Source organism: Tinamus guttatus, unplaced genomic scaffold (assembly GCF_059628265.1).
Source record: "Tinamus guttatus ecotype Peru unplaced genomic scaffold, ASM5962826v1 Tinamus_guttatus_pri_ptg000626l, whole genome shotgun sequence".
Classification (NCBI taxonomy): Eukaryota; Metazoa; Chordata; class Aves; order Tinamiformes; family Tinamidae; genus Tinamus; species Tinamus guttatus.
The window spans coordinates 52,173-77,440 of NW_028289160.1; the positions used below are offsets into that span (position 1 = coordinate 52,173).

General features: G+C 64.5%; 2 protein-coding genes across 2 annotated transcripts; one reads left to right on the plus strand and one right to left on the minus strand.

Moving 5' to 3' along the window:
- Positions 1-494: 494 nt before the first annotated feature.
- PRMT1 (protein arginine methyltransferase 1) lies at positions 495-19,370 on the plus strand. Its single transcript, XM_088535257.1, has 11 exons — positions 495-535; positions 1,964-2,017; positions 5,171-5,269; positions 7,354-7,509; positions 9,631-9,694; positions 11,329-11,471; positions 12,045-12,132; positions 13,532-13,647; positions 15,528-15,678; positions 17,147-17,268; positions 19,280-19,370. The coding sequence occupies exons 1-11, from the start codon at positions 506-508 to the stop codon at positions 19,361-19,363; spliced, it is 1,107 nt and encodes a 368-aa protein (XP_088391383.1). The 5' UTR covers positions 495-505; the 3' UTR covers positions 19,364-19,370.
- Positions 19,371-21,138: 1,768 nt separating this feature from the next.
- LOC148592293 (reticulocalbin-3-like) lies at positions 21,139-24,516 on the minus strand (the record flags this gene model as incomplete). Its single annotated transcript, XM_088535258.1, has 5 exons — positions 21,139-21,265; positions 22,382-22,581; positions 23,179-23,239; positions 23,318-23,490; positions 24,329-24,516. Coding segments are annotated over 5 exons (730 nt in total), but the record flags the coding sequence as incomplete, so codon positions are not given.
- Between the last annotated feature and the right edge of the window lie 752 nt (positions 24,517-25,268).

Genomic DNA, 25,268 nt, shown 5'->3' on the forward strand with positions numbered 1-25,268 from the left:
TGGGTGCCCCCCGCTGGACTGACCCCCCCGCACACACGGGGGGGACACTTGGGCCCTCTATATTTAATGCCCCCCCCCAAGGGGGAGGAGGCTGGAAAAACGCGGGAATTCCCGGGAAAAAGGGGCAAAAAAGCCAAAAATGGAGAAATCCGGGGCCGAGGGGAGGGGGGCCCCTCTAGGAGCCGCGGGCGTGGTGGGCGTGGCCTGGGCGGTGCGTGGGCGTGGCCACCGCTGATGGGCGCCGCCGCCGCCCAATGAGCGCGGGAGTGGGCGGGGCCTCCCCTTGAGTGACGTAGAACCGCCCCCTCCCCGCGCGCCGGGCCCCGCCCCCCTCGCTGCGCGCGCCGGGGCCCGCGGGGGGGAGGGGCGCGGGCGGGCGGCAGCCAATGGGCGCGCGCGGCCGGGGGCGGCGGCCCAATGGGCGCGCGGCGGGGGAGGCGCCGGCCCCGCCCCCGCTATAAAAGGGGCGGGGTCTCGGGCGCTCGCGCTCGGCGGCGCTCGCAAGATGGCGGAGGCGGCGAACTGCATCATGGAGGTGGGGGGGCACGTGGGGCGGGGGGGTATCTATGGGGCAGGGGGGGGCCCTATGGGGCGGGGGGGCCCTATGGGGCAGGGGGGGGGGTCAATGGGGCCGGGGGGGGGTCAATGGGGCCGGGGGGGGGGGCGGTTAACGGCCCCGGGGGGGTAACGGCCCCTTTAAGGGGCGCTCGTTGCGGGGGGGGGGGGGGGGGTCCGTAACGAGGGGGTGTTTTTACCCCTCCCCCCCCCGGGATTTGGAGCCTTGGGGGGTTTTGCCCCCCCCCCCGGGGGGTTATTTGTGCCCGGGGGGGGTATTTAGCCCCCCCCGGGGGGTGTTTAGCCCCTTAAAGGGGTAATTACCCCCTCGGGGGTTATTTCGCCCCGCGGGGGTATTTAAGCCCAAGGGGGGGGTATTTAGGCCCCCTGGGGGGTATCTAGATCCTAGGGGGGTATTTAAGCCCTAGGGGGGTATTTAGGCCTCCTGGGGGGGTATTTGGGCCCTAGGGGGGTATTTAGGCCCCGGGGGGGGTATTTAGGCCCCGGGGGGGGGGTCGCCCCCACGTGGTGTCGCCGGGGCCACGTGGGGGGTCCCGCCCCCCCCCCTTGGCCCCTCCCCCCGCCACGCGGCTCCCGCCGCCCCCCGGGACAAAGGGGGGGGGAGGGGGGGGGGGCTCGGACGCCTGGGCCCCCCCCTTGGCCCCCCCCCCCCCCGCGCGCCCTGTCGCGATAGCGGCCGCTCCTGTCGCGATCGGCGGCCGCGGGCCCTTTAAGAGCCCGCGCGGGGCGGGGGGGGGGCGGCCTGTCGCGATAGTCGGGGGGGGCGGGGGGGTATCGCGATAGGCGGGAGCCGCCTGTGGTCGCCATGGGGGGGGGTCTGGTCGCCGTTTGGGGGGGGCTTGTCGCGATACGGGGGGGTCTTGTCGCGACACGGGGGGGGTCTTGTCGCGACACGAGGGGGGGGGGGCGGTTCCTGTCGCGATAGGGGGGGCCGCCTGCTCCAGTGGCTGCTGTGGGGGGGGGTTCGTAGCCCCCCCCCCCAACCTCTTTAGACCCCCCCATAGGGGAGGGGGGGCGGCTCCTTGTGCCCCCCCCCCATGGGGGTTTTGCCCCCCCCCAGCTCCATTATAGACCCCCCTCTTCTGCCCCCCCCAAAACTCTGCCCCCCCCATGGGGGTCGTAGCCCCCCCATGAGGGTCTCATGCCCCCCCCATAGGGGTCCCCCCCCCGCTCCATTAACCCCCCATAGGAGTTTCTTGCCCCCCCCATAGGGGCTCTGTGCCCCCCCTGCTGCATTAACCCCCCCCATAGGGGTCTCTTGCCCCCCCCATAGGGGGTCCCCCCCCCATAGGGGTTCCTGCCCCCTAGGGGGTCTCAAGCCCCGCCCCCGGTGGCCCCGCCCCCCGGTGGCCCCGCCCCCTGACGTGTCTCCCTGTCTCTTTTTTAGACCTTTGTAGCCTCCCTGGCTGACGGGATGAGGCTCCGCCCGCCGCCGCCAAATGTAAATATCCTATACGGGCCATATAACGTATAGAGACCCCGATAACCTATAGAGCCCTCTAATGATGTATAGAGACCCCCTGATAATGTAGAGACCCGCCAAATGTAAATATCCTATACGGGCCATATAACGTATAGAGACCCCCTGATAACGTATAGAGACCCCGATAACCTATAGAGACCCCTGATAACGTATAGAGACCCGCCAAATGTAAATATCCTATACGGGCCGAATAACGTATAGAGACCCCCCCGATAACGTATAGAGACCCCTGATAACGTGTAGAGACCCGCCAAATGTAAATATCCTATACGGGCCATATAACGTATAGAGACCCCGATAGCCTATAGAGACCCCCGATAACGTATAGAGACCCCCCGATAACCTATAGAGACCCCGATAACCTATAGAGAGCCCCGATAACGTATAGAGACCCGCCAAATGTAAATATCCTATACGGGCCATATAACGTATAGAGACCCCCCCGATAACGTATAGAGAGCCCGATAACCTATAGAGACCCCCGATAATGTATAGAGACCCGCCAAATGTAAATATCCTATACGGGCCATATAACGTATAGAGACCCCCCAATAACCTATAGAGCCCTCTAATGATGTATAGAGACCCCTGATAACGTATAGAGACCCGCCAAATGTAAATATCCTATACGGGCCATATAACATATAGAGACCCCCCGATAACCTATAGAGCCCTCTAATGATGTATAGAGACCCCTGATAACGTATAGAGACCCGCCAAATGTAAATATCCTATACGGGCCATATAACGTATAGAGACCCCCCGATAACCTATAGAGCCCTCTAATGATGTATAGAGACCCCCTGATAATGTAGAGACCCGCCAAATGTAAATATCCTATACGGGCCCATAACGTATAGAGACCCCCCGATAACGTATAGAGACCCGTCAAATGTAAATATCCTATACGGGCCATATAACGTATAGAGACCCCCCTGATAACGTATAGAGACCCCGATAGCCTATAGAGATCCCTGATAACGTGTAGAGACCCCCCCGATAACGTAGAGACCCGCCAAATGTAAATATCCTATACGGGCCCATAACGTATAGAGACCCCGATAACGTATAGAGAGCCCTGATAACGTATAGAGACTCCCCTGATAACATATAGAGACCCGCCAAATGTAAACATCCTATACGGGCCATATAACGTATAGAGACCCCCCTGATAACGTGTAGAGACCCCGATAACCTATAGAGACCTCCCCGATAACGTAGAGACCCACCAAATGTAAATATCCTATACGGGCCATATAACGTATAGAGACCCCCTGATAACGTATAGAGACCCCTGATAACCTATAGAGACCCGCCAAATGTAAATATCCTATATGGGCCCATAACGTATAGAGACCCCGATAACCTATAGAGACCCCCCTGATAACGTGTAGAGACCCCGATAGCCTATAGAGACCCCCGATAACGTATAGAGACCCGCCAAATGTAAATATCCTATACAGGCCATATAACGTATAGAGACCCCCCTGATAACGTATAGAGACCCCTGATAACCTATAGAGACCTCCCCGATAACGTAGAGACCCGTCAAATGTAAATATCCTATACGGGCCCATAACGTATAGAGACCCCCGATAACGTATAGAGACCCCGATAACCTATAGAGACCCCCCGATAACGTATAGAGACCCCGATAATGTATAGAGACCCCTGATAACCTATAGAGACCCGCCAAATGTAAATATCCTATATGGGCCATATAACGTATAGAGACCCCGATAGCCTATAGAGCCCTCGAATGATGTAGAGAGACCCCCTGATAACGTAGAGAGACCCCCATAACGTATAGAGACCCCCCGATAACATATAGAGACCCCGATAGCCTATAGAGCCCCCTAATGATGTAGAGAGACCCCCCCGATAACGTATAGAGACCCCGATAACCTATAGAGCCCTCCAATGATGTATAGAGACCCCCTGATAACGTAGAGACCCGCCAAATGTAAATATCCTATATGGTCCCATAACGTATAGAGACCCCGATAGCCTATAGAGACCTCCGATAACGTATAGACCCCCCTGATAACGTGTAGAGACCCCCCCGATAACGTAGAGACCCGCCAAACGTAAATATCCTATACGGGCCAATAATGTATAGAGACCCTGATAACCTATAGAGCCCTCTAATGATGTATAGAGACCGCCCGATAATGTACAGACTCGCCAGATGTAAATATCCTATACGGCCTGAGAACGTATAGAGACCCCTGATAACCTAGAGACCCGCCAAATGTAAATATCCTATATGGCCTGAGAATGTATAGAGACCCCCCGATAACGTATAGGCCCCCCGATAACATATAGTGCCCTCCAATGATGTAGAGACCCCCCAATAACGTATAGGCCCCCCCAGTAACGTATAGAGCCCTCCAATGACGTGTAGAGACCCCCCAATAACATATAACCCCCCCACAATGTACAGACCCCCCCCATGACATATAGACCCCCCACAACGTATAGACCCCCCCCCGCACATACAGCCCCCCCATCTCCCCCATGGCAGCAGAGCAGGCGGCCCCTCCCCCCCCCATTCCTGTGTTTTTCCCGTTCGTTTTCCCGGGAATCCCGCACAGCTCTGACGTTCCCGTTTTCCCGTGTTCCCGTTCTTTTTCCCAGGATTCCCCCCGGCTCTGACGTTCCCGTTCTTTTCCCGGGAATCCCGCGCGGCTCTGACATTCCCGTTTTCCCGGGATTCCCCCCCCCGGCTCTGATGTTCCGGTTTTCCCGGGATTCCCACACGGCTCTGACATTCCCACATTCCCGTTCTCTTTCCTGGGATTCCCCCCGGCTCTGACATTCCCACATTCCCGTTCTCTTTCCCGGGAATCCCGTGTGGCTCTGATGTTCCCGCGTTCCCGTTCTCTTTCCCGGGATTCCTGGCTCTGACGTTCCGGTTTTCCCGGGATTCCCGCCGGCTCTGACGTTCCCATTCCCGTTCTCTTTCCCGGGATTCCCGGCTCTGACATTCCTGCGTTCCCATTCTCTTTCCCGGGATTCCCGGCTCTGACATTCCCGCATTCCCGTTCTCTTTCCCGGGATTCCCGGCTCTGACATTCCCGCATTCCCGTTCTTTTCCCGGGAACGCCGCAGGTGTCGTGCCCGCCTGAGGGCAGCTCCAAGCCGTCGGCCGAGGAGATGACGTCCAAGGATTACTACTTCGACTCGTACGCGCACTTCGGGATCCACGAGGTGGGCGACGGATGCGCCGGGATGCGCTGGGATACACCAGGAACGGATACACCGGGAGACACCGGGAACGGGCGGGGGGACACCGGGAGACACCAGGAAAATGGGCAGGGAGACACCGGGATACACCGGGAGACACCGGGATACACAGGGAATGGGCAGGGAGACACCGGGAGACACCGGGATACACCGGGAACAGGCGGGGAGACACCGGGAGACACCGGGAACGGGCGGGGAGACACCGGGATACACCGGGATACACCGGGAACGGAGACACCGGGAGACACCGGGAATGGGCAGGGAGACACCGGGATACACCGGAAGACACCTGGATACACCAGGAATGGGCAGGGAGACACCGGGAACAGCGGGGAGACACTGGGAACGGGCAGGGAGACACCGGGATACGCTGGGATACACCGGGAACGGGCGGGGAGACACCAGATACACCAGGAGACACCGGGAACGGAGACACCGGGAGACACTGGGAATGGGTGGGGGGACACCAGGATACACCGGGAACAGGTGGGGAGACACTGGATACACCAGGAGACACCGGATATGCTGGGAGACACCGGGAATGGCGGGGAGACACCGGGAATGGCGGGGAGACACCAGGAATGTGCGGGGAGACACCAGGAATGTGCGGGGGGACACTGGGAAACACCGGGAACGGGTGGGGAGGCACCGGGAGACACCGGGAACGGGCAGAGACACCCCTGAGAATGAGCAGAGATACCCTGGGAATGTGCAGAGACACCGGGAATGTGCGGAGATACCCCCGGGAATGTAGGGAGACACCTGGAATGTAGGGAGACACCCTGGGAATGTAGGGAGACACCCCAGGAACATATAGAAACAACCAGGATGTCTGGAGACACCCCAGGAATGTAGGGAGACAGCCGGGAATGTATGGAGACAGCCGGGAATTTAGGGAGACACCCGGGAATGTGCGGAGACACCTGGGATGTATGGAGACCCCCCAGAACGTATAGAGACCCAGGGGGACTCAGGGGGCCCGTAGCAGTTTAGGGGGGCCCATAGCAGCTTGGGGGGCTCTTTGGGGTCCCCCTGACTCCCTGTCCCCCCCTGACCCCCCAGGAGATGCTGAAGGATGAGGTGGCACCCGGGGGTGTCACTGGGGGACTCGGGGTTCCCGTAGCACCTTGGGGGGGGCCCATAGCAGCTTGGGGGGTCCCACATCAATCTGGGGGGTCCCTTTGGGGTCCCCCTGACCCCCTGTCCCCTCCTGTCCCCCCAGGAGATGCTGAAGGACGAGGTGGCACCTGGGGGTGTCACTGGGTGACCCAGGGGGACTTTGGGGGTCCCATAGCAGCTTGGGGGGCCCATAGCAGCTTGGGGGGCCCATAGCGATGTGGGGGGTGCATAGCAGCTTGGGGGTCTCTTTGGGGTCCCCCCTGACCCCCTGTCCCCCCAGGAGATGCTGAAGGACGAGGTGGCACCCGGGGGTGTCACTGGGGGACATGGGGGTCCCATAGCAGATTGGGGGTCCCTTTGGGGTCCCCCTGACGCTGTGTCCCCCCAGGAGATGCTGAAGGACGAGGTGGCACCTGGGGGTGTCACTGGGTGACCCAGGGGGACTTGGGGGTCCCATAGCAGCTTGGGGGGCCCATAGGGATGTGGGGGGGCCCATAGGGACCCTTTGGGGTCCCCCTGACGCTGTCGTCCCCCCCAGGAGATGCTGAAGGACGAGGTGGCACCCGGGGGTGTCACAGGGGGACATGGGGGTCCCGTAGCAGCTTGGGGGGCCCATAGGGATGTGGGGGGGCTCTTTGGGGTCCCCCTGACGCTGTCGTCCCCCCCAGGAGATGCTGAAGGACGAGGTGGCACCTGGGGGTATCTCAGGAGGACTTGGGGGTCCCATAGCACCTTGGGGGGCCCATAGGGATGTGGGGGGGCTCTTTGGGGTCCCCCTGACGCTGTCGTCCCCCCCAGGAGATGCTGAAGGACGAGGTGGCACCTGGGGGTGTCACTGGGGGACTTGGGGGGCCCATAGGGATGTGGGGGGGCCCATAGGGATGTGGGGGGTCCCTTTGGGGTCCCCCTGACGCTGTTGTCCCCCCCAGGAGATGCTGAAGGACGAGGTGCGCACATTGACCTACCGCAACTCCATGTTCCACAACCGGCACCTGTTCAAGGACAAGGTGGTCCTGGACGTGGGCAGCGGCACCGGCATCCTGTGCATGTTCGCGGCCAAGGCGGGCGCGCGCCGCGTCATCGGGGTGAGCGAAACGCCAAAAACACCCCCAAAAACGAAGAAAGCACCCCCAAAAACCCCAGAAAACACCCCAAAATACCCCAGAAACACCCCCAAATACCCCAGAAACACCCCAAAACACCCCCGGGACACCGGCATCCTGTGCATGTTCGCGGCCAAGGCGGGGCGCGCGCCGCGTCATCGGGGTGAGCGAAACGCCGAAAACACCCCCAAAAACGAAGAAAGCACCCCCCAAAACCCCAGAAAACACCCCAAAATACCCCAGAAACACCCCAAAATACCCCAAAATACCCCCAGAACACCCCCGGGACACCCCAAAACACCCCCGGGACACCGGCATCCTGTGCATGTTCGCGGCCAAGGCGGGCGCGCGCCGCGTCATCGGGGTGAGCGAAACGCCGAAAACACCCCAAAAACGCAGAAAACACCCCAAAATACCCCAGAAAACACCCCAAAACACCCCAGAAAACACCCCAAAATACCCCAGAAACACCCCAAAACACCCCCGGGACACCGGCATCCTGTGCATGTTCGCGGCCAAGGCGGGCGCGCGCCGCGTCATCGGGGTGAGCTGGACCCCAAAACACCCCAAAAACGCAGAAAACACCCCCAAAAACCCCAGAAAACACCCCAAAAAACCCCAGAAACACCCCAAAATACCCCAGAAACACCCCGAAACACCCCCGGGACACCGGCATCCTGTGCATGTTCGCGGCCAAGGCGGGTGCGCGCCGCGTCATCGGGGTGAGCTGGACCCTAAAACACCCCAAAAACGAAGAAAACACCCCCCAAAACCCCAGAAAACACCCCAAAATACCCCAAAAACACCCCAAAACACCCCCAAACACCCCCGGGACACCAGCATCCTGCGCATGTTCACGGCCAAGGCGGGCGCGTGCCGCATCATCGGGGTGAGCTGGACCCCAAAACACCCCAAAAACGAAGAAAGCACCCCCCAAAACCCCAGAAAACACCCCAAAATACCCCAAAAACACCCCAAAACACCCCCAAACACCCCCGGGACACCGGCATCCTGTGCATGTTCGCGGCCAAGGCGGGCGCGCGCCGCGTCATCGGGGTGAGCGAAACACCGAAAACACCCCAAAAAACGCAGAAAACACCCCAAAATACCCCAGAAACACCCCAAAATACCCCCAGAACACCCCAAAATACCCCAAAAACACCCCAAAACACCCCTGGGACACCAGCATCCTGTGCATGTTCACGGCCAAGGCGGGCGCGCGCCGCGTCATCGGGGTGAGCGAAACGCCGAAAACACCCCAAAAAACGCAGAAAACACCCCCAAAATACCCCAGAAACACCCCGAAACACCCCAAAATACCCCCGGGACACCCCAAAACACCCCCGGGACACCGGCATCCTGTGCATGTTCGCGGCCAAGGCGGGCGCGCGCCGCGTCATCGGGGAGAGCTGGACCCCAAAACACCCCAAAAACGCAGAAAGCACCCCCAAAAACCCCAGAAACACCCCAAAATACCCCAGAAACACCCCAAAACACCCCAGAACACCCCAAAACACCCCCGGGACACCGGCATCCTGTGCATGTTCGCGGCCAAGGCGGGCGCGCGCCGCGTCATCGGGGTGAGATGGACCCCCAAACACCCCAAAAACGCAGAAAACACCCCCAAAAACCCCAGAAAACACCCCAAAACACCCCCGGGACACCCCGGAGCCCCCTGGAATGCCCTGGGACCCCCGGAACACTGTGAAACACCCCAAAACACCACGAAACCTCCCGGAGTCCGCTGAAACACCCCAAAGCACCCCGGAACACCCCAAAACCCCCTGAAACACCCCGAAACACCCCAAAAGCCCCGCGAAGTGCTGCGAAACGCCCCAAAACCCTCCCAAAACCCCGAGAAACACCGCGAAACCCCCCGAAACACCAGGAAACCCCCCATAACCCCCTGAAACACTGCAAAACCCCCTGGAACACCCCAAAAGCCCCGAAACACCCCAAAACCCCCTGAAACACCCCAAAAGCCCCCGAAACATCCTGAAACCCCCTGAAATACACCCAAAAGCCCCCCCGAACCCCCCCGGAACACCCCAAGCCCCCGGAGCGGTTCGGGGGCCGCCTGTTCCACCGCCTGTTCCGGTGCAGATCGAGTGTTCCAGCATCTCCGACTACGCCGTGAAGATCGTCAAGGCCAACAAGCTGGACCACGGTGCGAGCGCGCGGTGTCCCAAATGGCACGGGTGTCCCCAAGGGTCCCCCGATGTCACCTGGGTGTCACGGGTGTCCCCAATGTCACAGGTGTCCCCAGTGTCACGGGTGTCCCCAAGGGTCCCCCAGTGTCACCTGGGTCCCCCAGTGTCCCCTGAGTGTCCCCAATGTCACGGGTGTCCCCAAGGGTCCCCCAATGTCACCTGGGTGCCCCAGTGTCCCCCCAAGCGCCCCCAGTGTCACGGGTGTCCCCAAGGGTCCCCCGATGTCACCTGGGTGTCACGGGTGTCCCCAATGTCACAGGTGTCCCCAGGGTCCCCCAGTGTCACCTGGGTCCCCGAGGGTCCCCCCAAGCGCCCCCAATGTCACGGGTGTCCCCGAGTGTCCCCCAATGTCACGGGTGTCCCCAAGGGTCCCCCGGTGTCACCTGGGTCCCCCAGTGTCCCCCAAGCATCCCCAATGTCACGGGTGTCCCCAAGGGTCCCCTGGTGTCACCTGTGTCCCCCAGTGTCCCCCAAGTGTCCCCTCAAGCGCCCCCAATGTCACGGATGTCCCCAAGCGCCCCCAATGGCACGGATGTCCCCGAGGGTCCCCCGGTGTCACCTGTGTCCCCGAGGGTCCCCCCAAGTGCCCCCAATGTCACGGGTGTCCCCAAGGGTCCCCCGAGTGTCCCCAATGTCACAGGTGTCCCCGAGTGTCCCCCAATGTCACGGGTGTCCCCAAGGGTCCCCCGAGTGTCACCTGGGTCCCCGAGGATCCCTCCAACAACCCCCATTTGCCCCGTTCCCCCCCTGCCCCTCTAACTACCCCCTGAGGACCCCTAAGTGCCCTCCCACCACCCCCATTTGCCCCGTGTCCCCCCAGGACCCCTAAGTGTCCCCATTTGCCCTGTCCTCTCCCCATTTGCCCCGTCCCCCCCCGTCCCCTCCCCATTTGCCCCATCCCCCCATCCCCTCCCCATTTGCCCCGGGCGCCCCCCGTTTGCCCCGGGCGCCCCCCCATTTGCCCCGGGTGCCCCCATTTGCCCCATCCCTCCCCATTTGCCCCCCCCGCCCCCCGTTTGCCCTGGGCGCCCCCCCATTTCCCCCATCCCCCCCCATTTGCCCCGCCCCCCCATTTGCCCCATCCCCCCCTGTTTGCCCCGGGTGCCCCCCCATTTGCCCCGTCCCCCTCCATTTGCCCCCCCCGCCCCCCGTTTGCCCCGGGTGCCCTCCCTATTTGCCACGGGCGCCCCCCATTTGCCCCGTTTGCCCCCCGTTTGCCCCATCCCCTCCCCATTTGCCCCGTCCCCCCCCATTTGCCCCATTTGCCCCCCCGTTTGCCCCGGGCGTCCCCCATTTGCCCCATCCCCCCCCATTTGCCCCATTTGCCCCCCCCGTTTGCCCCAGGCGCCCCCCATTTGCCCCGTCCCCTCCCCATTTGCCCCGTGTCCCCCCCCATTTGCCCCCCCCGTTTGCCCCGGGCGCCCCCCCCATTTGCCCCGTCCCCTCCCCATTTGCCCCGTGTCCCCCCCCATTTGCCCCCCCGTTTGCCCGGGCGCCCCCCCATTTGCCCCGTCCCCCCCCCGTTTGCCCCGTCCCCCCCCCCATTTGCCCCATTTGCCCCGGGCGCCCCCCCATTTGCCCCGTCCCGCAGTGGTGTCCATCATCAAGGGGAAGGTGGAGGAGGTGGAGCTGCCGGTGGACAAGGTGGACATCATCATCAGCGAGTGGATGGGCTACTGCCTGTTCTACGAGTCCATGCTCAACACGGTCATCTACGCGCGCGACAAGTGGCTGGTGAGGAGACCCCGAAAACGGCCTCGGGGACCCCGGAAACGGCCTCGGGGACCCCAAAAACCCACCCGGGGACACCAAAAACGGCCCCAGGGACCCCAGAAACCCCCAGACCCGTCTTGGGGCCTCCTCAAGTCAACGGGTTCCTGCTCAACACGGTCATCTACGCGCGCGACAAGTGGCTGGTGAGGGGAGCCCCAAAACGGCCTGGGGAGCCCGAAAATGGCCTCGGGGACCCCAAAAACCTACTCAGGGACCCCAAAAATGACCTCAGGGACCCCGAAAATGGCCTCAGGGACCCCAGAAACGGCCTTGGGGACCCCAAAAACCCACCTGGGGACCCCGTAAAGGCCCTTGGGGACCCCAAAAAGCCACTCAGGGTCCCTGAAAATGACCTCGGGGACCTCAAAAACCCCACCCAGGGACCCCCAAAACAGCCTTGAGGACCCCGAAAACGGCCTCAGGGACCCCGAAAATGACCTTGGGGACCCCAAAAATGGCCTCGGGGCCCCCCAAAACCACCCCCTCCGGCCTCCCCATTGGAGGTGGCCCCGGTGACGTCCCCTGTCCCCCCAGACCCCCGACGGCCTCATCTTCCCCGACCGGGCCACCCTCTACGTGACGGCCATCGAGGACCGGCAGTACAAGGACTACAAGATCCACTGTGGGTGGCCCGGGGACACGCGGGGACATCGTGGGGACAGCGCGGGAGGCCTTGGGGGCATCTCGGGGGGGCTCGGGGGTGGCCCGGGGAGCTGGGTGGCATCTTGGGGGGGCCTTAGGAGGGGTTGGTGGCATCTCCATGGGGTCTGGTGGCATCTCAGGGGGGTTTGGTGGCATCTCAGAGGTCTCAGGGACTTGGGGACATCTCGGGAGGGGTTGGTGGCATCTCAGAGGGGGTTGGTGGCATCTCAGTAGGATCTGGTGGCATCTCAGAGGTCTCAGGGGCTTGGGGACATCTCAGAGGGGTTTGGTGGCACCTTGGTGGGGCCTGGTGGCACCTTGGACAGGTCTCAGGGGCTTGGGGACATCTCGGGAGGGGTTGGTGGCATCTCAAAGGGGTTTGGTGGCATCTTGGGGGTGTCTTAGGAGAGTGTGGTGGCATCTCAGGGGGGTTTGGTGGCATCTTGGTGGGGTCTGGTGGCATCTCAGGTCTCAGGGACTTGGGGACATCTCGAGAGGCCTTGGTGACATCTCAAAGGGGTTTGGTGGCATCTTGGTGGGGTCTGGTGGCACCTTGGACAGGTCTCAGGGGCTTGGGGACATCCCGGGAGGGGTTGGTGGCATCTCAGAGGGGTTTGGTGGCATCTTGGGGGGGATCTGGTGGCATCTTGGGGGTTTGGTGGCATCTCAGGGGAGTTTGGTGGCATCTCAGGGGGATCTGGTAGCATCTTGGTGGGATCTGGTGGCATCGTGGGCATTTGGTGGCATCTTGGTGGGATTTGATGGCATCCTGGTGGGATCTGGTGGCATCTCAGGAGGTTTGGTGGCATCTCGGGGGGGATCTGGTAGCATCTTGGTGGGATCTGGTGGCATCTCAGGAGGTTTGGTGGCATCTTGGGCATTTGGTGGCATCTCAGTGGGATTCGGTGGCATCTCAGGAGGTTTGGTGGCATCTCAGGGGACTTTGGTGGCATCTCAATGGGATCTGGTGGCATCTCAGGGGTTTGGTGGCATCTTGGGCATTTGGTGGCATCTCAGTGGGATTCGGTGGCATCTCAGGAGGTTTGGTGGCATCTCGGGACTTCGGTGGCATCTCGGGGGGAATCTGGTAGCATCTCGGTGGGATCTGGTGCCATCTCGGGGGTTTGGTGGCATCTTGGGGGCATTTGGTGGCATCTGAGGGGAGTTTGGTGGCATCTCGGTGGGAGTTGATGGCATCTCAGTGGGATCCGGTGGCATCTCAGGAGGTTTGGTGGCATCTCAGGAGGTTTGGTGGCATCTTGGGGGGGGATCTGGTGGCATCTTGGTGGGATCTGGTGGCACCTCAGGAGGTTTGGTGGCATCTCGGGGGGTTGGTGACATCCCCGCGTGTCCCCACGTGTCCCCACGTGTCCCCGCAGGGTGGGAGAACGTCTACGGCTTCGACATGTCCTGCATCAAGGACGTGGCCATCAAGGAGCCCCTGGTGGACGTGGTGGACCCCAAGCAGCTGGTGACCAACGCGTGTCTCATCAAGGTGGGTGGCACCGGGGACGGCCCCAAACGGGGACATCGGGGAGGGTCCCCTTGGGTCCCCTTGGCCAGCCCGGGGGTCGGGCGAGGGGACCGCGAGGGCTTGGGGACATCTCGAGGGCTTGGGGACATCTTGAGGGCTTGGGGACATCTTGGGGGCTTGGGGACATCTCAGAGGGGCCGGGGGGTGACCCAGGGGGGTCTCATGAGGGTTGGTGGCATCTCAGGAGGGTTTGGGGACATCTTGGGGGGGTTGGTGGCATCTTGGTGGGGTTGGTGACATCTTGGGGTTGGTGGCATCTCAGGAGGGTTTGGGGACATCTTGGTGAGGTTAGTGACATCTTGGGTTGGTGGCATCTTGGTGGGGTTGGTGACATCTTGGTGGGGTTGGTGGCATCTCAGGAGGGTTGGGGACATCTTGGTGGGGTTGGTGACATCTTGGTGGGGTTGGTGGCATCTCAGGAGGGTTTGGGGACATCTTGGTGGGGTTGGTGGCATCTTGGTGGGGTTGGTGACATCTTGGTGGGGTTGGTGGCATCTCAGGAGGGTTTGGGGACATCGGGGGCTCTGGAGGTGGCCGTGACCCTGCTGTGCCTTGGGGGAGCGGGTCTGTGTCCCCGTGTGTCCCCCGTTGTCCCATTGTTCCTGTGTGTCCCCGTGTGTCCCCATGTCCCCCGGTGTGTCCCCGCGCTGTCCCCGTGTCCTGTGGCTGACACTGTCCCCATGTCCCCATGCTGTCCCCATGTCACCATGTCCCCACGCTGTCCCCGTGTCCTTGTGCTGTCCCTGTGTCCCCATGTCCCTGTGTCCCCTCGCTGTCCCCTCGGTGTCCCTGTGTGTCCCCACGTTGTCCAGTGTCCCCGTGCTGTCCCCATGTCCCTGTATCCCCAGCTGTCCCCATGTCCCCACGCCATGTCCCGTCCCCGTGTCCCCACGCTGTCCTCGTGTCCTTGTGCTTTCCCTGTGTCCCCATGTCCCCACACTGTCCCTGTGTCCCCACGCTGTCCCATGTCCCTGTGTCTCTGTGTCCCTTGGCTGTCCCCGTGTCCCCTGGCCGTCCCTGTGTCCCCTCTCTGTCCCCATGTCCCCATGCTGTCCCCATGTCCCTGTGCCATCCCCATGGTGACGCGTGTGTCCCCCGTGTCCCCATGCTGTCCCCGCAGTGACGCGGCCGTCCCCGTGTCCTCATGTCCCCATGTCCCCGTGTCCTCATGTCCCCGTGTCCCCGTGCTGTCCCTGTGTCCCCGTGTCCCCGTGGTGACGTGGCCGTCCCCGTGTCCCCATGTCCCCATGTCCTCATGTCCCCGTGTCCCCGTGTCCCGGTGTCCCCATGCTGTCCCCATGCTGTCCCCGTGTCCCCATGCTGTCCCCATGTCCCCATGTCCCCGTGTCCCCATGTCCCCATGTCCCTGTGTCCCCGTGCTGTTCCCATGTCCTCATGTCCCTGTGTCCCCGTGTCCCCATGCTGTCCCCGTGTCCCCATGCTGTCCCCGTGCTGTCCCCGTGCTGTCCCCGTGTCCTCATGTCCCCGTGTCCTCATGTCCCCATGTCCCCGTGCTGTCCCCGTGTCCTCACGTCCCCGTGTCCCGGTGTCCCCATGCTGTCCCTGTGTCCCCGTGCTGTCCCCGTGTCCCCATGCTGTCCCCGTGCTGTCCCCATGTCCCCGTGTCCTCACGTCCCCATGTCCCTGTGCTGTCCCCATGTCCCCGCGCCGTCCCCGTGTCCTCACGTCCCCGTGTCCCCATGCTGTCCCCGTGTCCCCGTGTCCTCACGTCCCCATGTCCCCGTGCTGTCCCCGTGTCCCCATGCTGTCCCCATGTCCCCATGTCCCCGTGTCCCCATGTCCCCATGTCCCCGCGTCCTCACGTCCCCGTGTCCCCGCAGGAGGTGGACATCTACTCGGTCAAGGTGGAGGAGCTGACGTTCACGGCGCCGTTCTGCCTGCAGGTCAAGAGGAACGACTACGTCCACGCGCTGGTGGCGTATTTCAACATCGAGTTCACGCGGTGCCACAAGCGCACGGGCTTCTCCACCGGTGAGGGGAGGAGCCTGGAGGGGGCGGGGCCTCAGCGAGGGGGAGGAGCCTCGGCGAGGGGGAGGAGCCTCGAGGGGGTGGGACTGGGGCGGGTCCTACTTCAACATCGAGTTCACGCGGTGCCACAAGCGCACGGGCTTCTCCACCGGTGAGGGGAGGAGCCTGGAGGGGGCGGGGCCTCAGCGAGGGGGAGGAGCCTCGGCGAGGGGGAGGAGCCTCGAGGGGGTGGGACTGGGGCGGGTCCTACTTCAACATCGAGTTCACGCGGTGCCACAAGCGCACGGGCTTCTCCACCGGTGAGGGGAGGAGCCTGGAGGGGGCGGGGCCTCAGCGAGGGGGAGGAGCCTCGGCGAGGGGGAGGAGCCTCGAGGGGGTGGGACTGGGGCGGGTCCTACTTCAACATCGAGTTCACGCGGTGCCACAAGCGCACCGGCTTCTCCACCGGTGAGGGGCGGAGCCTGGAGGGGGAGGAGCCTGGAGGGGGAGGAGCCTCAGCGAGGGGGAGGAGCCTGGAGGGGGTGGGAATGGGGCGGGTCTACTTCAACATCATGTTCACGCGGTGCCACAAGCGCACCGGCTTCTCCACCGGTGAGGGGAGGAGCCTGGAGGGGGCGGAGCCTAAAGGGGGAGGAGCCTAAAGGGGACGGGGACTCGAGGGGGAGGAGCCTCGAGGGGGTGGGACTGGGGCGGGTCCTACTTCAACATCGACTTCACGCGGTGCCACAAGCGCACCGGCTTCTCCACCGGTGAGGGGCGGAGCCTAAAGGGGGCGGGGCATCGAGGGGGAGGAGCCTCGAGGGGGCGGGACTGGGGCGGGTCCTATTTCAACATCGAGTTCACGCGGTGCCACAAGCGCACCGGCTTCTCCACCGGTGAGAGGGGGAGGAGCCTAAAGGGGAGGAGCCTCGGCGAGGGGGCGGGGCCTCTGCTGTGGGTGAAGTCTCAGAGATGTGGGCGGAGCCTGTTCTGGGGGCCCCTCCCCACCGGTGGGGCCGCCCCTGTTGCTCATGTCCCCTTGTCCCCCCATCCTCATGTTCCTGTGTCCCCATGTCCCCTCATCCCCATGTCCCCAATGTCCCCGTGTCCCCATATCCCCCATGTCCCCATGTCCCTGTGTCCCCCCATCCCCTGTCCCCATGTCCCTGTGCCCTGTGTCCCCGATGTCCCCATGTCCTGTGTCCCCATGTCCCTGTGTCCCCATGTCCCTGTGTCCCCCCATCCCGTGTCCCTGTGTCCCTGTGTCCCGTGTCCCCATGTCCTGTGTCCCCATGTCCCTGTGTCCCCCCATCCTCATGTTCCTGTGTCCCCATGTCCCCCCATCCCTGTGTCCCCATGTCCCCTGTGTCCCCATATCCCCCATGTCCCCATGTCCCTGTGTCCCCCCATCCTCTGTCCCCATGTCCCTGTGTCCCGTGTCCCCCCGTCCCCGTGTCCCCAATGTCCCCCTGTCCCCTGTCCCCACGCGCAGGCCCCGAGTCCCCATACACACACTGGAAGCAGACTGTGTTCTACATGGAGGACTATCTGACCGTGAAGACGGGCGAGGAGGTGTTTGGAACCATCACCATGAAACCCAACGCCAAGAACAACGTGAGGGGACACGGGGACACGGGGACATGGGGACATGGAGGTGTTTGGAACCATCACCATGAAACCCAACGCCAAGAACAACGTGAGGGGACACGGGGACATGGGGACATGGGGACATGGGGACATGGAGGTGTTTGGAACCATCACCATGAAACCCAACGCCAAGAACAACGTGAGGGGACACGGGGACATGGGGACATGGGGACATGGGGACATGGAGGTGTTTGGAACCATCACCATGAAACCCAACGCCAAGAACAACGTGAGGGGACACGGGGACATGGGGACATGGGGACATGGAGGTGTTTGGAACCATCACCATGAAACCCAACGCCAAGAACAACGTGAGGGGACACGGGGACATGGGGACATGGGGACATGGGGACATGGAGGTGTTTGGAACCATCACCATGAAACCCAACGCCAAGAACAACGTGAGGGGACACGGGGACATGGGGACATGGGGACATGGGGACATGGAGGTGTTTGGAACCATCACCATGAAACCCAACGCCAAGAACAACGTGAGGGGACACGGGGACATGGGGACATGGGGACATGGGGACATGGAGGTGTTTGGAACCATCACCATGAAACCCAACGCCAAGAACAACGTGAGGGGACACGGGGACATGGGGACACGGGGACATGGGGACATGGAGGTGTTTGGAACCATCACCATGAAACCCAACGCCAAGAACAACGTGAGGGGACATGGGGACATGGGGACATGGGGACATGGGGACATGGAGGTGTTTGGAACCATCACCATGAAACCCAACGCCAAGAACAACGTGAGGGGACACGGGGACACGGGGACATGGGGACATGGGGACATGGAGGTGTTTGGAACCATCACCATGAAACCCAACGCCAAGAACAACGTGAGGGGACATGGGGACATGGGGACATGGGGACATGGAGGTGTTTGGAACCATCACCATGAAACCCAACGCCAAGAACAACGTGAGGGGACATGGGGACATGGGGACATGGGGACATGGAGGTGTTTGGAACCATCACCATGAAACCCAACGCCAAGAACAACGTGAGGGGACACGGGGACACGGGGACATGGGGACATGGAGGTGTTTGGAACCATCACCATGAAACCCAACGCCAAGAACAACGTGAGGGGACATGGGGACATGGGGACATGGGGACATGGAGGTGTTTGGAACCATCACCATGAAACCCAACGCCAAGAACAACGTGAGGGGACACGGGGACACGGGGACATGGGGACATGGAGGTGTTTGGAACCATCACCATGAAACCCAACGCCAAGAACAACGTGAGGGGACACGGGGACATGGGGACACGGGGACATGGAGGTGTTTGGAACCATCACCATGAAACCCAACGCCAAGAACAACGTGAGGGACATGGGGACATGGGGACATGGAGGTGTTTGGAACCATCACCATGAAACCCAACGCCAAGAACAACGTGAGGGGACACGGGGACATGGGGACATGGGGACATGGGGACATGGAGGTGTTTGGAACCATCACCATGAAACCCAACGCCAAGAACAACGTGAGGGACATGGGGACATGGGGACATGAGGTGTTTGGAACCATCACCATGAAACCCAACGCCAAGAACAACGTGAGGGGACATGGAGGGGACATGGGGACATGGAGGTGTTTGGAACCATCACCATGAAACCCAACGCCAAGAACAACGTGAGGGACATGGGGACATGGGGACATGGAGGTGTTTGGAACCATCACCATGAAACCCAACGCCAAGAACAACGTGAGGGGACATGGAGGGGACATGGGGACATGGAGGTGTTTGGAACCATCACCATGAAACCCAACGCCAAGAACAACGTGAGGGGACATGGGGACATGGGGACATGGAGGGGACATGGGGGATGCTGGGGACACGGGACTTTAGGGACACGGGACGTTGGGGACATGGGACGGGGGGACCTTGGGGACACGGGGGCTGTTGGGGACATGGGGACAAGGACCCGGTCCCCACGTCCCCCCTGTGTCCCCAGCGCGACCTGGACTTCACCATCGACCTGGACTTCAAGGGGCAGCTCTGCGAACTCTCCTGCTCCACCGACTACCGCATGCGCTAGGCCCCGCCCCCGGCACGCCCCGCCCCCCAGCGGAGGACCGCCCCCCGCGGAGGGACCGCCCCCCGGCACGCCCCGCCCCCCGCGGAGGGACCGCCCCCCGCGGAGGGACCGCCCCCCGGCACGCTCCGCCCCCTCCCCCCCAGCGGAGGGACCTGCCCCGCCCCCACGTGGAGGGACCGCCCCCCGGCACGCCCTGCCCCCCCCGGCACGCCCCACCCACCCCGCGGAGGCACCGCCCCCCGCGGGGGAGGGGGCGCCACCCCGAGCCCCCACCCTGACCCCGCCCACCGCGCGGAGGCACCGCCCACCTCGGGGGGGGGACCCGCCCACAGGGGGAGGGACCACCGAGCCCCCCCCCCCCTTATGAACTGCCCCCCCGGGGGGGGGCATTTTTGCCACCCCCCAAATGCCCTGGGGGGGGGGGTGACCCCCCCCCTTTTAGGTCATGTGACCCCCCCCAATATCCTCTGGGGGGAGGTCATGAGACCCCCCCCCCCAACGGTTGTGACCCCCCCCCAGTGCCCCCCCGATGGGGCTGTGACCCCCCCCCCATAAAACCCATTTCGGGGGGGGCCCTGTGACCTCAACCCCCCCCCCAGCTGCTCTGGGGGGGGCAGCCCCCCCCGTCCAGACCGGGGGGTCCCCGACTCCCCCCTCCCCTTTTTGGGGGTTCCCCCCCCCCCTTTGCCCTATTGGGGGTCCCGGTTTGTTGGGGGGGGCGGGGCGTGGCGGGGGGAGGGGCTACAGACGGGGCCCCTCCCCCTTTTCGTGCCCCCCCCCCCCCATTTCGTAACTTATGTTTTTATACGGTGACGTCACCGAGGAATAAACGGAGCCGCGAGCGGGACCCCCCCTGTCCCCAATGTCCCCAAGGGTCCCCAATGTCCCCAAGGGTCCCCAGGTGTCCCCAAGGGCGGGGGGGGGTCCCCAAATCCCATGGGGGGGGGTCGCAGTGCCCCCTGGGGGCTCCTGTGTTCCCCTTGGGGGGGGTCCTTGGGTGTCACTTTGTCCCCAAGGGGGGTCCCCAAATTGCAATGGGGGGGACAGGGACCACGGCGGGGGGGGGGGTCCCAGTGTCCCCTTTTGGGGGGGTCACTGTGTCCCCAAGGGGGTCCCCAATGTCCCCTCATGGGGAAGGGGGGGGGAGGGAGGTCCAGCTGTTTGGGGGGGGGACACGTGACCCCCAACTCTTTATTATCTCCATGTGCCCCCCCCCCCCCCCAAAGTCCTCTGTCCATTCGTGCCCCTCCTGCGCCGGGGGGCCCAGGCGTCCGGGACGGGGTGGGGGGGGGTCCAAGAGGGGGCCCAGGCGTCCGGGATGGGGGTGCAGGAAGGGCCCTGGCGTCCAAGGGACCCAGGAAGGGCCCAGGCGTCCGGGAAGGACCTGGTGTCCGGGGGCCCAGGCGTCCGGGACGGGGCCCAGGTGTCCGGGGGGCCCTGGCATCCGGAATGGGGGTCCAGGAAGGGGCCCAGGCGTCCGGGAAGGACCTGGTGTCCGGGGGCCCAGGCGTCCGGGACGGGGTCCAGGAGGGGGCCCAGGCGTCCGGGAAGGGGCCCCGGCATCCAGAATGGGGGTCCAGGAAGGGGCCCAGGCGTCGGGAAGGGGCCCCGGCATCCAGAATGGGGGTCCAGGAAGGGGCCCAGGCGTCCGGGGGGGCCCCTGCATCTGGGATGGGGCTCCAGGAAGGGGCCCAGGCGTCCGGGATGGGGGTCCAAGAGGGGGCCCAGGCGTCCAGGATGGGGCTCCAGGAAGGGCCCCGGCGTCCGGGGGGCCCCGGCGTCCGGGCGGCCCCGTCACAGCTCGTCGTGGCCCCGCGCCAGGTCCTGCCCGTAGCTGGTGGCCTGGCTGCCCACGAACAGGTCCCAGTGCCCCAGGATCTCGTCCCGGCTCAGACGCCCGTCCTGGGGGGGGGACCTGCTCAGCGCCGGGGCCCAGGCGTCCGGGAGCGCCCCCAATAGGGGCCCAGGCGTCCGGGAGCCCCCCCTTGTGTCCCCAATGGGGTCCTGGGTGTCTGAGACCCTCCTTGTGCCCCCCACAAGGGCCCAGGCATCCGGGAGCCGCCCCTTGTACCCCCAATAAGGGCCCAGGCGTCCGGGAGCCCCTTGTGCCCCTAATGGGGGCCCAGGCGTCCGAGACCCCCCACCTTGTGCCCCCAGTGGGGTCCTGGGTGTCTGAGACCTCCCCTTGTGCCCCCAATGAGGGCCCAGGCGTCCGGGAGCGCCCCCAATAGGGGCCCAGGCGTCCGGGAGCCCCTTGTGCCCCTAATGGGGGCCCGGGCGTCTGAGACCCCCCCCCCCCTTGTGCCCCCAATGGGGTCCTGGGTGTCTGAGACCCCCCCCCCTTGTGCCCCGAATGAGGGCCCAGGCGTCCGGGAGCACCCCCCAATAGGGGCCCAGGCATCCGGGAGCCTCTTGTGCCCCTAATGGGGGCCTGGGTGTCCGAGACCCCCCACCTTGTGCCCCCCCACAAGGGCCCAGGCGTCCGGGAGCCCCCAGCCTGTCCCCACCCCACCCAAACCACATGGGGCCCAGGCGTCCGGGGCACCTTTCCCCACCACCCCTCAAAACACTGGAAGGGCCCAGGCGTCCGGGACCCCCTTGTGTCCCTAATGGGGTCCTGGGCGTCCGAGACCCCCCCCCCTTGTGCCCCCAATGGGGTCCTGGGTGTCTGAGAGCCCCCCTTGTGCCCCGAATGAGGGCCCAGGCGTCCGGGAGTGCCCCCAATAGGGGCCCAGGCGTCCGGGAGCCCCTTGTGCCCCTAATGGGGGCTCAGGCGTCCAGGAGCCCCCCCTTGTGCCCCCAATGGGGTCCTGGGTGTCCGAGACCCCCCCCCTTGTGCCCCCCCACAAGGGCCCAGGCGTCCGGGAGCCCCCAGCCTGTCCCCACCCCACCCAAACCACATGGGGCCCAGGCGTCCGGGGCACCTTTCCCCACCACCCCCCAAAACACTGGAAGGGCCCAGGCGTCCGGGACCCCCTTGTGCCCACCCCGCCCCGAGGGCCCAGGCGTCCGGGGCACCTTGTCGCCGTCGGCCTCGTGCACCAGGTGTTTGGCCTCCAGCTCGTCGGGGTCGGCGGCCGGCGGGCGCAGCCAATGGGCGACCTCGGCCGCGTCCAGGCGCCCGTCGCCGTCCAGGTCGCGGAAGCGGCCGAACTGCTCCCGCTCCGTCCGCACCCACTCGGGCTCCGGCTGCCCCGGCTCCGCCGTGTGCATGTCGGCTGCGGGGCCGGAGCGGGGTCAGGAGGGGCCCCGGCGTCCGGGAGAGGGGCCCAGGCGGCCGGGAGAGCGGCCAAAGGGGCCCAGGCGTCCGGGTCAGGGACCGCCCTCCATGGGGTGTGGAGGGGCCCAGGCGTCCGGGAGAGGGGCCCAGGCGTCCGGGAGAGCAGCCAAAGGGGCCCAGGCGTCCGGGTCAGGGACCGCCCTCCATGGGGTGTCGGGGGGGCCCCAGTGACCGGGAGAGGAGCCCAAAGGGGCCCAGGCATCCGGGAGAGGGGTCGAAGGGGCCCCGGTGTCCGGGAGAGGGGCCCAGGCGTCCGGGAGAGGGAGCCAAAGGGGCCCAGGCATCCGGGCGAGGTGACCCAGGAAGGGGCCCAGGTGTCCGGGCGAGGAGCCCAGGGCGCCCACGAGGGGCCCCAAAGGGCCCAGGTGTCCGGGAGAGGGGCCCAAAGGGGCCCCGGTGTCAAGGCAGGGTGACCCAGGAAGGGGCCCAGGCGTCCGGGAGAGGAGCCCAGGGCGTCCACGGGGAGCCCCAAAGGGCCCAGGTGTCCAGGACAGGGACCCGAAGGGGCCCAGGCGTCCGGGCGGGGGCCGCTCACCTATGTACTCATCCACCTGCACGTAGCCGTCGCCGTCCTTGTCCATGTCCTCGATGGTCTCCTATAGATGGGGGGAAAAAGAACCGTACGCAAAGGGCCCAGGCGTCCGGGCGCGCGGGGGCCCCGGCGTCCTGCTCACCGCCGCCACCACCAGCCGCATGTGCTCGAAGTCCTCGGGCTGCAGGAACGCGGCCAGTTCGTCCCCCGCCGCCACCCCGTCCCCGTCACCGTCGGCCGCCCGGAACCGCCGCTCGTCCCGGGCCACCAGGCGCCGGTACCGACCCGGGTCCTCCGTGTCCCCAAAGTCCTCGCCTGGGGACAAGGGGGGGACGGGGGGGTGAGCGAGGAGGGGCCCGGGCGTCCAGGTTGGGGGGGGGGGGGGTGACACAAAGAGGGGCCCTGGTGTCCGGGCAGGGTGACACACAGAGGGGCCCCAGGGTCTGGGCAGGGTGACAGAGGGGCCCAGGCGTCCGGGACACAATGACACAAAGAGGGGCCCTGGCGTCCGGGCAGGGGTGACACAGCGGGTCCAGGCAGGGTGACACATGGAGGGGCCCAGGCGTCCGGGACGCAGTGACACAAATAGGGGCCCCGGCGTCCGGGGGGGGGCTGGAGGGGGTGACACACAGGGGGCCCCGGCGTCTGGGCAGGGTGACACAGGGGGCCCAGGCGTCCGGGTTGGGGGGTGACACATGGAGGGGCCCAGGCGTCCGGGTTGGGGGGGGTGATACAAAAAGGGGCCCCGGTGTCTGGGACGCAATGACACCCAGGGGGCCCCGGCGTCCGGGTGGGGGTGACATGCGGAAGGGCCCAGGCGTCCGGGTTGGGGGGGGGTGATACAAAAAGGGGCCCCGGCATCCGGGACGCAGTGACACAAAGAGGGGCCCCAGCGTCTGGGACAAAACGACACCCAGGGGGCCCCGGCGTCCGGGACACAGTGACACCCAGGGGACCCTGGCGTCCGGGTTGGGGGGGGGTGACACAAATAGGGGCCCTGGCGTCCGGGACGCAGTGACACAAATAGGGGCCCCGGCATCTGGGTGGGGGGTGACACGGGGGCCCCGGCGTCCGGGTTGGGGGGGTGACACGCGGAGGGGCCCCGGCGTCCAGGACACAACGACGCTCAAGGGGCCCCGGCGTCCGGGCGCACCGTCCCCGTAGGCCGCCTCCCGGTACTCGGCCCAGCCCAGGCTCCCGTCCCCGTCCCGGTCCCAGCGGCTCCGCGCGTCCCCCAGGCGCTCGGCCAGGGAGCGGCGCCGGCGCCGCCCGATCCAGGTCCCCAACTCGGGGACGGTGACGCGGCCGTCCCCGTCCTCGTCGATGAGGGGGACCAGGAGCCTGCGGGGACAGGGGGACAGCATGGGGGACATGGGGGACATTGGGGACATGGGGACAGCATGGGGGACATGGGGACATTGGGGACATGGGGGACATGGGGACAGCATGGGGATGTGGGGGACATGGGGACATGGAGGGACATTGGGGACATTGGGGACATGGGGACATTGGGGACAGCATGGGGGACATGGGGACATTGGGGACATGGGGACATTGGGGACATGGGGACATGGGGACATGGGGATGTGGGGGACATTGGGGGATATTGGGGACATGGAGGGACATGGGGACATGGGGGGGACATGGGGACATTGGGGACATGGGGACATGGGGACATGGAGGGACATGGGACATGGGGACAGCATGGGGATGTGGGGGACATTGGGACATGGGGGGACATGAGGGAATATGGGGACATGGGAGACATTGGGGACATGGGGATGTGGGGATGTAGGGGACATTGGGGGACATGGGGACATGGGAACATGGGAGATATGGGGACGTGGGGGACATTGGGGACATGGGGGGATATTGGGGACAGGAGAACACATTGGGGACACTGGTGACATGGGGGGACACAGGGACCCATTGGTGACCCATTGGGGACAGGGGAACCCACTGGTGACCCCTTGGGGACACGGGGACTCGTTGGTGACACATTGGGGACATTGGTGACACGTGGGGAACACAGGGACCCTTTGGTGACACATTGGGGACATTGGGGACCCATTTGTGACAGGGGAACCCATTGG

What these genes read in the sequence shown, in the direction of transcription:
- PRMT1 (XM_088535257.1), top strand. Translation starts at nt 506, where the DNA reads ATGGCGGAGGCGGCGAACTGCATCATGGAG. An exon ending in CGCACTTCGGGATCCACGAG is followed by an intron (nt 5,270 to 7,353) that starts GTGGGCGACGGA and finishes TGTCCCCCCCAG; the next exon opens with GAGATGCTGAAGGACGAGGT. An exon ending in GCGCACGGGCTTCTCCACCG is followed by an intron (nt 15,679 to 17,146) that starts GTGAGGGGAGGA and finishes CCCCACGCGCAG; the next exon opens with GCCCCGAGTCCCCATACACA.